Here is a 13,026-nt window from a genome sequence, read left to right on the forward strand (position 1 = left end):
TGAGAGGGTGTCTATGAAACTTGCTCTCATAAGTCTGGGTTTTGCCAGGCCCTATTGAGAGAGGTAGTTTTAATATAGACTGACGCTTTCTTTTTAAACTCAGTAGCTTCTTATAATGTATTAAATGAAGGCAGTTGGGAATACCTTGTGATCCAGCAGGCAAGGCCTTTTGCTTAAAGCAACAGCTTTACTATTACATGGATCTTCGGTGTCCAGAGCTCCTGTTGAGCAGAGATAAGTTAAATAACTGCTCTTTTTATATTTGTCAGCCCTGCTGACTGGCACAGCGTGCTGCTAGTTTGTATTTGAATGCATCTGAAGGAATTATAGGCCTACCAGGGGGTGGCAGCTTGGCAATGAGACAGGCCTATTTTCATATTTGGTGGAACATATGACGCTGCAAAGGCACGTCTGCACTTGAAGTATCTACTGTTTCTTTGAGACTTGTTTATCTTGCCTGTAGAACTTAAAGATAATTAATGTAATGTGTTCTACATTTAAAACAGGGCTCGTCAGCCCTGTAGAGCCAAGTTAGAGCACTGCTAGCATGGAGGACTGATTGCCATCGTAACACAGTGAATAGGCCTAACCGTGTAATATATGTAATATAACAAGACTTTCCTTGGTTCCAAGATTAGTTAGGTTCCAGCTTGGTTCCAAGACCAGTTAGATCACATTCAAACACCAGGCTGGTAACCAAAGCTATTGCCAATGTTTTTGATATACAGGTTCCCATGATTTGTGGCTTTTCTGTTGTGCTTGGGCAAGAACAGCTCAATCTGCCATGACAGCACTTGTGCAGTGTACACGGATTTGATTGATTGAGCAGGGGTCGGGAAGAAGAAAATTCTGTTTCCTTATAGTTGTGTTTTGCCACATCTTACACCTAGTTTGCACTGTGCACTGTGGAAAAGTGTGTGCTTGTGTACGTCTGTGAAATGCAAAGCCAGACTTTTATGAGGCAGTAGAAGTAATCCTACTGAATAGTTTACAAAACCAAAAGCAAGCTAGAGCTTGGGCTTGTACAAGAAAAGTCCCTTTTCATTCCAGGAAACGTTACTGACTCCTGCCTTGAAAGGCTGTGCTGCCAATTTGACTGTGGACTCCCATGTTTGCAAACACCGCGCAGTGTTTCAGATACACAACTCCTGTGCCATGATGGAATATGCAGTGCCACCCATCATACAGAATGAGGAGCAGAATGCTGATTTTCATATTTTCAAGTTCTCTTTGAGTTGTTTGTTTGGTTTTTTGTGAGGGTTTTTTTTTTTAACATAACTAAACTGCTAAAGCAAGAGAATTGGATGTAAGGCAAGTATGGGGCAGATGGAAAGGCCTGGCCCATTAACTTTTTCTTTGAACGTTTTCCTTTTGTAGCGCTATTTCTGGTTGATGGACACAGTATACAGAAGCGTAATTACTTATTTTTGTTTTAACATTTGGGAAAAATTAGGGGTGTTTGTGCCTGGATGTATCCCCCAAGTCCTGCATTTTTTCTTTTTTTAACTTTCTGTGGCTAGATTGACTTCTGTCTTTCCTTCCAGTTTATGTTAAATCTTCCTTGGAAACAATCCCTAATGTATGTCTATGAGACCATGTTCTAGTAGCTTCTGGAGATAACAGCTATCTTGATTCATCGGATCCTAGTGCCCTCTTTACTGCTTGGAACAGAAGGTAGAACTGGAGCTTGCAGGAGCATTGGTCTTTAACTGAAAAAGTTGTATCCTGCTTCCCTTGGCACTGCAGTCAGTCCCCGTCACCATCACTCCTCTTTGTGCTGCCACAGGCGGGCTTTGCTGTAAACCTGTAATGATTTTTCTTTCCTGTTGCCATAATCCTCTTTCCCCCTCTGCCTTGTTTTATCCATTTCCCTGTATTTGCTCAATCTCCTTGGATGTTCTTTGTTCTTTTCACCCCCGTTTTACTTTTTTAAAATCTGAGACCTGTGGAACCAGTTTCTTTTCTTCTAGTGCGTGGAGAAACTCTCCTGCTGCCTAGACAAGGATTACAGTAGTGCTGTCTTGAAATTTTAATTCCAGACTACGTGGACAAGACCTGAGATGCCTCTGTTGTTACCTGTTCCTCAAAGCTATGCGTTAAACAAAACATGCATCTGATCAGTTTAACCTGTAATTAAACATTTTCCTTAAGCAACTGACATCTTGATAACTAATAATTATCATGTGTAGCACCTTTAAAGCCTATTATGCATGTTTATGTACGAACACTATTACCATAATAATAAGATATCATTACCGCAAATGTGCATACTGAATGAGCATGTCTTAAAGTAATCATGCAATTCCATTAATCATACTTGAAAAATTAAAGTATTTGCTGTCTAATCTCTAAAACACTACTCAAAAGATTTTGGAAACAGCAGGACCTGTTTACTACAAGTCTCTAATACATGATATCTCATTTCTGGTGTCTCATTTTTGTTTCCTGAATTGTTACTTATCTTTCAGCTAGGGAAATCCTTAGCTCAGAGACCCGCAGTCTCCTGCTGAAAGCATTTCCATACTCAGATTTTTATGCCGTTTGCCTTGGTTTTGTCCAAGGAGTGCTGCCACCATTTCTTAAGGCTGATGTGAAATGCACTCCGTTCTCCTTGAAATAATTGCCTTAATCAAGGTCTCTTTTTTTTTTTTTTTTCTTTTAATAGAAGATTGGAAAGCTGGTGAGTGGAGTTTTTGTGTATAAATTTGTCAAGAGCGTGACAGTTGGGAGTTTGTTTAGTTTCTAATGTTGAAATGTCGAGCTCTGTAAACTGTCCATTTTTTTTCTGGAGGAGACTTGATGACCGGAGTGAAAGTTGGGAGGAAACATTTAGCCTACTAAGAAATGTGAGTAACTGAAAACATAGTTTTTCATGCTGTTTAAATCCAGTTTAAATCAAATACCTGATGTGGCTAAGAGCTAAAAAAAAAGTAATCTTCTAGGTTTTTTAATGATTCATTAGAAGATTCTTGTTGTAGTTGGCCTGGCGTGATCTTTGGGGCGCGGATGGTGCAGAGAGAAAGAAGGTTGTGCAGGTCTGCGTGAAGTCCGCAGCCCTTCCCCTTCCCTGAAGGGTGCTGGTGGGTGGCTGTGGGCTGTGTCCTCGAGCGTGGTGCGGGCGGTCACACCACTCCCTGGGACCCCTGCCTGGCACAGCTGAAGGAAGGCAGTTGTAGAGGTTAAGAGGAGAGATGGGATTGTGGCCTGCTGCAGGCACTTACTCATCCAAGCAGAGTATCCATTTGCACTGTTACTGGTAGAAGGGAAGAGCGGGCTCTTTAATCGATGGCTTTTTTCCCCTTAATCCCTTGTAAAGATAAAAAGCATGTCCTCTCTCAGTAGTTCTATCAAAACTTTTGGGAAAAAGGACTAAACAGGAAACTCGAAGCCACAGTTGTTTTATGAAATCAGTTTTTGTCATTATTTTGTGGTGTATTTTGGTCACTCAGAAGGAATTAGCCCAAGGTTTTTGGACTCGGAATGCCTTCTGCAGTTTTACAGTTGTCCAGTCAGGCACCAGCCTTTTCATTCATTCTCTTTGAACTCACTGATAAAAATGTGTTTGTGTGTAGAGTGATTGAATGCTTGCTGCTTTAGAGAGGCTGGTTTTTATCTGTCAGCAGCACCGCATCTAATTTGGTAACGTGGTGCGTGTTGAGTCAAATGAGTATATCGCTGTGTATTCTCCTGCTTAACACTTGGCATGGAGTAATCTGGAGCACAGTGAAGTATTATTAATGCCAAAAAGTACATGATACCATACAACTCTGTAATACTTGATTCAGTTGCGTGACGTGTTTCTATATCTAACGTACTAACTGCATTGTGAGAAAACAGTAAAAGAGGAGGAGAGGATTTTAAGGGAGTGATTTCAAGGACTGAGATTATCTAGCAGGAGAAATATGCATGAAAAATCAGAACAGCAGAAATAGGGAAAAGCCAGAAAATACCTACAGGATTGGGAAACAATGTGACAGACATTACAGAAGAGATGTGAGGACCAACAGGACTTTCAGAATTGATTTTCTGTCTATAATGGCAATAGTAAAACAGGTAGGTGAGGCTGAGGTAGCTGGAGCTGAAGATGTATCACCGGAGGAAATCGTTGTGCCTGCAGTTAGTTGTTCATGGCTGTCAATGAAATTAAAAGGAACTACATATAAAATGGGTACAGAACAGTGTTCTCTGTCATAGTGCACATTTAGCTTTCGGAGCTGGTTGTGTTCTTGTGGACAGTCAGGCAGTAGGAGAGGAAGAAGGATTGTACCTTCCTGTTATTAACTGCCCTTCCAGGGGAAGGGGGCACATGCACACCCATGCGGATAGTTGGAAGGAAGGAAAGAGGCTGTTTTAAAATCTAGGCAGAATGCTTTCTGGAGGGGATATAAACTCCTGTGACTCGGGGTGTAAACCAACTTCCCACCAATGTGCTCAGGAAACAGATTCCCCTGCACGGCAGTTACTGTGTTACCACCTACCTGCAGGGCTTCATGGACCTGTCGGTGTGTCGCTTGGCTTCTTGTTCTTTTGGCTTCTGGAGCAGGGAGAATGCTTTCTTTGTTCCCAGTTAGGTTGCTACTTTCTCAAATCCTCCATAACTTTTCAAGAAAAATTGAGGTTCTTGACAAAAATAAAATGGAAATACATCACCACAAAGAACAAATTAGAATAGTGTGAAGTAAACAGCTTTTTAAAATTTGGTACTCTTGTTTATGTTGAAGGCCACTAGGATAATGTTGTGATTTAATTCTTAACTTTCGATTTAAAAATCCTAGAAATTTGTTCTCTGTTGCTTCAGTTACTTCCGGGAAACACTTATTTCTTAGTTTTTGAGTATATTGGTTGAACTAAGGAAGTTTAATGTTTTATTCCAAGTTCAGCTTTTAAATGTTGCACTGTCTCTGTAAAATGTGTAAGAAGCTGCACTGAATTTCCCTTCCCCCACTTTTAAATGCAATTCCTTTAGGAGCAAAAAAAAAAAATTGAAGTGTCTATGTTATACTGAGTAATTATGCCCCCTGGGAAATAGAATATAAAGATCTTTAAAATCATTCAACTGAGAGAACAAGCACTTTAACTTTTGCCTCGCAGGAGTCATGTATTACATTATCAGCTCCTTGCTCCCGTGTCAGCGTGTCATGCCTTGCAGGTTAGCAGGTTTGGCAGAGGAAATGAAACCCAGTCAGTTACTGCAGGATTTATAGTAGACCTGCTGGTGCAGGAAGTGGTGAAAAGTTGATTGATGGTCTGAGGCGAAACTCTACAACAAGAAACAGGATGTATGTTTGTTATTTCATACCCTTTTTCCCCTCTGCCCCCGTTCCCCCCTCCATTTCAAGGCACTCTCTTACTTTTTGTTTTCTCTGTTTGTAAATCCATGATGCGCTTTTCTGGTAAAGCATGTGCTGACTTCAGAACACTTGAGGAAATGGAGATGGCTGTACCAAAGATCTGAAGCTGACTTAGCGCGTCTGCTTGATTAGAGGCGTTTACCTAAGCGGTCCTGATAGTTTTGTTGAATTCCGTTTGAGCCGAGTTAGGAGTGAAAGGTAAAGCACATCTACAGACAGAGTATTGAACGTCTCCTGCTATCGTAGGGGAGCAGGAAACTGTATCCCTGAGGTGGACCTGGTCAGCTATGCTCTATCACTTCATCTGCGCTTAACAGACGTACCTGGAAGGGTAGTAAAACAAAATGACTGTGCTGTATATAAACTTAATCCAGCAAGCCACGTACTGCAGAGTTCGCTGTTGAAGACAGCAATCCTGAACAGGTTTGTTCCAAAATGCGTTTTCCCTTGCTGTGCACTGCTGAAACGTCAAAGGGGCAGTGTTTTTCCTGAAAGTGTCACCAAAGACTTGCAGTGAGATACTGTGTAGCCTTGTGGGAAAAGTTACTTGAAAGAATAGTAATTATGAATAGTTTTTTGTGTTTTTTTTTACCCTGTAGCATCTACTTTTACAATCATAATTGAAGAAGAAGAAGGTTGTTTGCAAACCAAGCAAATAGTAGAAATGTTATGATTTGTGTTCCCGTTATCAAGTGGGAAAGTTCTGTTTGTGAAGTTAAATATTATATCTTGTTCTTTGTTAAAGGTCGAAAAAGTTGGCTGCACTCTCTGAATCCTTGCAGAAAACCACACTCACCAAGTCCCACATAGGATTTGAACTAGAAGAGCTGGAAGCAGCAGCGGTGCTGGTACAAGAGGAAGAGAGCGCGTTAAAAGCTGCTGGCACAGTTTCCAGGCAACAGCTGCCTTCCTCTGCGTCGGAGACAAGTGACTCTGAAGAATCAAGCAGTACTTCATCATCTGAGACAGAAGGCTCTGATTCAGATGAGCGAGAGTCCTCAACCAGAGAAGATGGGGAAATAAATTCTTTACAAGGCACGCTTCGAGAGGAGAGGACAGCTCCACTTATTGACTGTAATGGATTAAGGCAGGGCACAAACACTTCGACGTTCGAGGTTGGTGATGAAAAATCAAAGGTTTCTTCGCAATCTACATCTGTTCCTGGAAAACTGATAGAAGAATTAGAAAAGCAAATGCAGACTGCAATTAGACTTTCAGAACAGCCTGAAGGATTGGCTACTGCAAGCTGCATTTTACAGGAACAAGAAGAAAACCGTGTATCTGAACCTGACAGATTTTCAAAAGATACTACTGGGAAGGGAAATTTCTTGGAGGTGTCTTCAAAGCCAAACCCATTGCTTTTTCTTCGCAGCGCAAATGAAGATGGAGACTAAAGGGCCGTGTTAGGAGGCAGCGTGACCCGCTAGCAGCACAGCTCATTGCTGTAATGAGGTGTTCCCAAGGCTATCCCGAGCTGCAGAAGGAAGTTGATATTTTTCTTCTTTGTTGTGTTGACAGTTTGGAGGACAAGACTGCTTTGGAAAAGAATTTATATGACTGTATGATAGATAGCCTCGTAGTCAGGTTGTTATTGTTCTTCTCGGATTCAACAGAGTCTCAGATTTAATCTGTGCGTGTGGGAATGTGTAGTTTCAGTAAACTTCTAGAAACCATTTTCATTAAGCTTATTTGGTAGTAGAATGATATCCTAATCAAATACAACTGAAATGAGTTGTAGCATCATTTGAGTTATTTTTAGCTGTCAGGATTTGCTTGAAAAATATCCTCATTATGTTTGTATAAACTTGTTTATGACATTTTGCTGGGGTATTTTTTTTAATTTTAAAATGCTTTATAGCTAACCACTTCAAAAATAATGTTTATAACTTTAAAAGTCTAAATAGTGCTGACAGACTATTTTAAAATATATATAAATATTTTCTATTTTTTGTACAAAAAGGAAATTCTTTATCATCAGTGAAGACAGGAGGATTGTAGCTTCTATTTCTACAAGATGGATAGAAGGATTATAGCTTATGTTTCTGCAGTGCTTGTGTAAGTTAGTTCAGCAGTTTTGTCATGTGTTTATTCTTTTGTGCTGTTTTTGAAATGCGTCCACATGTGGACACTGCTGTTGCTGAAGAACAGAAATCCTAATAGTTATTTCTTATTTCTTTCTGCATATGCTGTTCATATCACTACAGTAATGTTAACCAAAATGGAGAAACAAGATGGTACAGTGGTCTTGAGTATAGGACTGAAAGCAAACCTGTGCTGTCTCGACCTGACTTTGTTACTGGTAGCTTGGGCCAACTTGTTTGCTCCTTTTTGGCTTTGTAACATTAAAATAATCCAATCAGTCAATATATTTTGTGCTAATTTCTGTTAACTGTAGAGAGGTTCTTGAATATATGCTGCTGCTCAATCTCTGCAGAAGGATTAGGGAGGGAGGCAGCACGGGGCATGGACCACCAGGTTTGGTTCAGCAGTCTGACAAAACAGCGGCACCTGATTGATGCCTCTGGAGAAGCAAGCCGTGATTGCTTTTCAACCTTTTTACTGTTAAAAAGTGTATAAAAATCCTAAGCTTAAAGACTTATTCTTCACCAGTGCTACACCCTGCTGGAAATCAGCAGGCTAGCTCTGTTCCCGTGCTGACTCCTGTTCAGTGTGAACCGCAACCCTGATCTGCCAATATTTTTTATGTTCTTAAATACCTACCAGTCGCTTAATCAGTCTCTATGTTCTGTTCCCCTGGGGAGGAACCTTTCCCATCGTGCATGTCAGTGAGCACTTACTCTTCTAAATGCTAGCAATAAAATCTACACTGTAGCTGCAATTACGCAGCATATGTCTGAGAGAGGGGGGAAAAAATGTGCTTAAAAAAAAAAGTAACTCTCCTTCACTCTCCCTAAATTACAGGTATGAACTCTGAAACTTCCTTCAGCTGAGCATGGGCTGGAGAAGGCTAAATTAGCATGAGTTAGGAAATACACATGGTGGAAATTGTTAGGTATTTGTAATACCCCTTGTCTTCAGCACTCTCTCCCCCCTCTCCCCGTTCTCCCATTTTGTGGCAGACTGGCAGACTGTTGAGAGTGTTCTTTTTCCAGCAACCCTGCTTGGTACGAGGGGCTGGCTGCCTCTGCCGGAGTGAGGATAACATCTTTGGTTAATCTTTTTGTTCTTTCCTCTGCGTGCCTAAAAGCATATTTTATTTATACCATTCATGAGCCTTTTCCATCCTGTCTCTGTGAATCCAGTTTGGGCGTGAATATCTCCAGTATCCGTCCAGTGTGATGCTGCAGTGAATGTCCAATGAGAACATGGCACACAGGCAGATCTTACCACCCAGATAACTTCGATGTCATTGATGTCCTCACCTTTCAGACCCTGCATAGTGGAGCTCTGCTTCTGCCTCCAAAAACATACTGGTGCCTGCTCACTGCCTGCAGGTCCCCAGCAATCTGTCCTCCTGCCTCTGCCCTGCCGTTCTGCTGCGTGTTGCAGCGTGGGGAAGGTGCTGCGGGTGCTGCGCCCCGAGTCCCCATTCCCAGGTTTCGTCCTCTTTTTCTCCGATGTTGGTGTTCATCATTGCCTTTTTGCAAAACTCTGTGTTTAGTGGTTGGGGAGCTGATAATGTTACTGTATCTATTGACTAATAGCAATTTTATGTGACCTTTGTGGTGGGGGGGTGGGAAGTTTTTACGTGTTTGGTGATAAGAATTTCACGTGTGGCTGTGTTATCCAGCACACCCAGAGTGGTCAGGGCGAGCGACGTCTGTAGGAAAGAGGAGCCTTGCTGCTCTAAAAAGAACACCCAAAGACACTTTTAAAAGAGCAGAGCTCTGTAACCTTGTTTAGCCACAACTGAGGCTTGCTGAATCCGTGAACCACAAACACCTGAGGAAACCAAAACAGCCCCCAAATTCCACACCACCCCACCAACCCCTCAATCCCGTAGGTTGCTGCGGGTTCTGCCAGAAGTGAGTGAACTCCAGTGAGGAGTCAATTTTATGTAGAGGAGCCGTTTGGATGAATCCATAGGAACGGTTCTTGTGCAAGGTTTCCAGGCTGGAGATGGGTTGATGCATGAGGAATGCAGTACATGAGTAGTCTGTTTGGCTGGTTTCAAAACCCTCCTTGTTTCTAGTGCCTCTCCTCACCCCGTCCACCCCAGCTCATTTGTAGCACAGCCAATACTTTGTGTTAAGGCATTTGGTGCTCATCATTGTAATCTGTCCAAAGGAAACAGAATTGCAGTGTCTGGACAAAATTCCTACTGAAAACGAGTTTGAATATGAGCTGAGCCTGAGAGGGGAAGACCTGTGGGATTTTGCTAGAGGAGGGGAAAGCGGGTTGTCTGAGGTCTACGGAGCTCGCCAGGGGAGCGATTAGATGGAGCTGGAAATGTAGCTTGCTTAATGTCTTATTAATCACTTGGTATTGGAGATCTAGGCTGTCTAAATAGAGCATTTTGTCCCGACCTTGTGTTGTGGCTGTGGTGCAGAGCTCCCCTGAAGCCAGCGAAGGTGGCCGTGGGAAGATGGCTCCCGTTAACGTCCCAACGCTTCTCTGCCGCAGCAGAGTCCCTGGGACAGCACCGACCTCCGCTCTCACCCGGAGCCAGGCGAAGGCACGGTCTCATCCCCAGCCCCACATCCCCGCAGAGATGTCCGGCTGGAAAGCTGATCTCCCTGGGTAAGTGAACGGCAGCAGCCTGGACCCCTGCCTGGGGCGGCGGGGAGCCTGTTCTCCATCCTCCCTGCCAAGCAGAGCCGGAGAGAGCCGGGTCTGAGGGCTCTGCCCTGCCCGTGGGCCCTGCTCTGCCTGCGGGCTTGCCCGGCTGTCTGGAGCTGCCCCAGCGGAGCAGAGCCCGGTCGATGAGAGCGAAGCCTGGCAAGGCTGAGGGGTGGCACGAAGTGCATGTGGAGGGAGAACAGAGATGGGCTTGTGTCAGACAGTAGCTCATGTAGTGCTTTAAGAATAAGGTGTTAAAAACAAGAAGTGAAATACTGGAAACAATCAGTAGATAAACCATTTGTTTTTTCCCTCCTATATTTCAGCTGGGATTGCCACCCACAGAACATTATCACCTTTTCATTTCTTTCCACAAAGAAGAAAATCAGTGCTGAATTCATTAAAGAATTTCTTTTTTCTTCCCCCCCCCCCCCGGCTTTTTTCAATTCCAGCCAGCTTTCTGAGAAGTTTGTGAAGGGTTTGCTTTAAATCAAAAGAAGAAAGCATCGATTAGACTTGACTTAGTACAGTAAAATTATAAAGATGGCAAAGAAATTGATTCACAGCACTGGAGTGCAGGGGCCAGGCAACCCTCTGCCGTTGACACAGCTGAGTATTGTCAAAGCCTGAGCCGACTGTCTCAAGGCTGGAGAAAACAAACAGGGAAACACATGTCAAGCAGATAAATAGCTCTGCTGTTTAGAGCTCTCCGTGGAGGCCATTTGTCTCCAAGATAAGGAAGAATGCACTCCAGAGCTGCGAGAAGATAAACTGGGAGAACAAACTGAATATGGAATTGCTGTGGTTGTGCACAGAGCCAATACGGTGCCCCCACCCCAGGGCTCCCTGCTGTGAGCAGGGTGCAGCACCCAGGGAAATGTCTAACATGGACTTGCAAACATATTTTCTTAAATGTTTCAGCAGTGGATGATATTTACACCGTTACAACATATAAACAAATGGCAGAAGTGTCGGTCGTCTTAGCGAGTCACTGATTTAGAGTATTTTCTGAGCCTGTCGTGGATCTATTTCTCTCCTTTTTAGTGGCAAGTGGGCTGCAGCCTGTGGTTATGTGGGCACGTGTGAGGCAAGATTTTGCATTGACACAATAAAGATGGGTTTGCAGTGTTGTGGTACCCGTAAATCATACTATTTTTATATTCTTCACTTTTGGAGAAGTGACAGAACCATTTCCACAAATGCTGCATTTGGAGACCTGACTTAGATCGTATCTGAAAGGCGTTTGGTAATGTTGGTTTGCATTTCGTTGAAAGTTTTCTCATGCTCAGAAGCCGCAGAGCAATCCGGCACAGTTGGCGGCATTTTGGAGGATGCTGGAGCACAAGAACAAAAGCTGTGTCGCTTAGGTGAGCACTAAGATGTTGGCAGAGCCCCGTGAAGCAGGACAGCTCCGACCCGACAGTCGGTTACGTGGGAGAAGCTTCCTCTAGTCGGGTAGTGCTGGTTAGTGATCGGCATGGGAAAGAACTGAAAGTTTCAGGTTTGTAAACGAGCAAGGTCAGCCAGGTGGTACCCTCACGAACCAGTAACCCCGGGAGCTCAGCGGCCAGGCCCTCTCTTCGCTGTTGCTGTTCTGAGTGACTTTGCAAATCGTTTTCCCTGGTTTCACAGGGGTACTGGGCCTGACTCTGGAAGGTCCAGACTTTGGAAAGAGAACACAGAAATGCAGTAAAAAGGAATAAAGCTCAAATCTGGTAGCGGAGATTTTTGTTTCTCTGCTACTGACTTGTGCTGAGTGAGGGCAAGAGGCTAAAATCTAGAATTCCTGACGTATTCTAAAATATCTTTCTGTGTATCAGTATCTGGGTGTCTGACTGGAGGCCGTCGGTGCCTTGGGAGCTGCGGTTCTCCCCCACTCCAGCTCCTCCGAACCCCTGAAGATCAGACAGACCTGGCCAAAATTAATGCCAGAAACCTCATAAAAAACAAAAATGACTAAAGGGTGTGTCGGACGGCTTGGCTCTCCGTTCCGCCGTGTATCGATACGTCTGTAAAACAGACCGAGGGATCTGTGAGGCCTCATCGCCACTTGACCAGTGCCTTGGTGCCTGGCTTCTGGGAAGGTCCTGTTCCTGGGCAGTCCCTGGGCACAGCCTTGCTTCGAGTCTGTCGGCCGGGATCAAACCCACTGTGCGTGTGCAGGACTGTGTCTAGCGCTGGGAGCAGATCCCTGGTGCTTCCTCTAGGCAGGCAGATCACCTCCTTTGGGAAGCTCAGAATTTTAATAGCTGCTCTCATTCTCATCCCTGGTTTGCCTTGCAGCGCTCTTCTCCGTGCGTGACCCCACTTCCCGTGCAGAACCTCCCAGCTCACGGGCTCAGCTGCTCCTGGAGGTCCCGTCTCTGTGCATCGCTCCCCTTGCCTGTCGCAGGGCCCTTCTCCGCAGCTTGCCTGCTCTTCACGTCGATGCATTTTACTTCTCACACCTCTGTTCTGCCGCGGGGATACGGTGAGACCGCACCGTCCCCTGCCTTCCCTGGGGTGGGAGCTGCAAGGGGTGGAAGGGGAGAGGAGCAGGGAGCACGGAGCCGGCGTTAACCTCAAACAAAGCTGTGCCTGGGGAGGAGAGAGCTCAGGAGCTGGCAGCTGCGTGCGCTTGGCCTCTGCTGTGCAAGCTGTGGCTTTCGAGGGAGCGCGGGGAGGGCTGCCGCTTGCAGCGAGGGCTTCGCAGCCTTCGGGTGTGCCTTTCGGTCTGGAGTCAGTGGTAGGGTGAGCGGCAGTGAACATCGTTCTCTCTAATTATGGATGCGTGAGAGGTTTGGGAGTATAACGCATAAATGGCAATGAGATGTTGAAGATGTAAGTTGACTGCTCGTCAAGATGAGAGCAGCCCCCCCTCAGCCGTTCTCCAGCCACCCCAGGCAGTGACCCGATCATGGCACCCTACCTGCCAGGGCTGGGAGGACTTTTTGTC

At 44.6% G+C, this 13,026-nt stretch overlaps 1 protein-coding gene across 4 annotated transcripts in view; it reads left to right on the forward strand.

Moving 5' to 3' along the window:
• SHQ1 (SHQ1, H/ACA ribonucleoprotein assembly factor) overlaps positions 1 to 7,717 on the forward strand; it is a 54,347-nt gene extending 46,630 nt beyond the window's left edge. For all 4 annotated transcript variants that reach the window (XM_075432619.1, XM_075432620.1, XM_075432621.1 and 1 more), the window contains one exon: positions 6,097 to 7,717. In XM_075432619.1, coding sequence (XP_075288734.1) covers positions 6,097 to 6,745 — 649 coding nt within the window. In that variant the 3' untranslated portion in view covers positions 6,746 to 7,717. The remainder of the gene's footprint in view (positions 1 to 6,096) is intronic.
• The last annotated feature ends 5,309 nt before the right edge of the window (positions 7,718 to 13,026 follow it).

Source organism: Opisthocomus hoazin, chromosome 11 (genome assembly GCF_030867145.1).
Source record: "Opisthocomus hoazin isolate bOpiHoa1 chromosome 11, bOpiHoa1.hap1, whole genome shotgun sequence".
In the NCBI taxonomy this organism is placed as follows: domain Eukaryota; kingdom Metazoa; phylum Chordata; class Aves; order Opisthocomiformes; family Opisthocomidae; genus Opisthocomus; species Opisthocomus hoazin.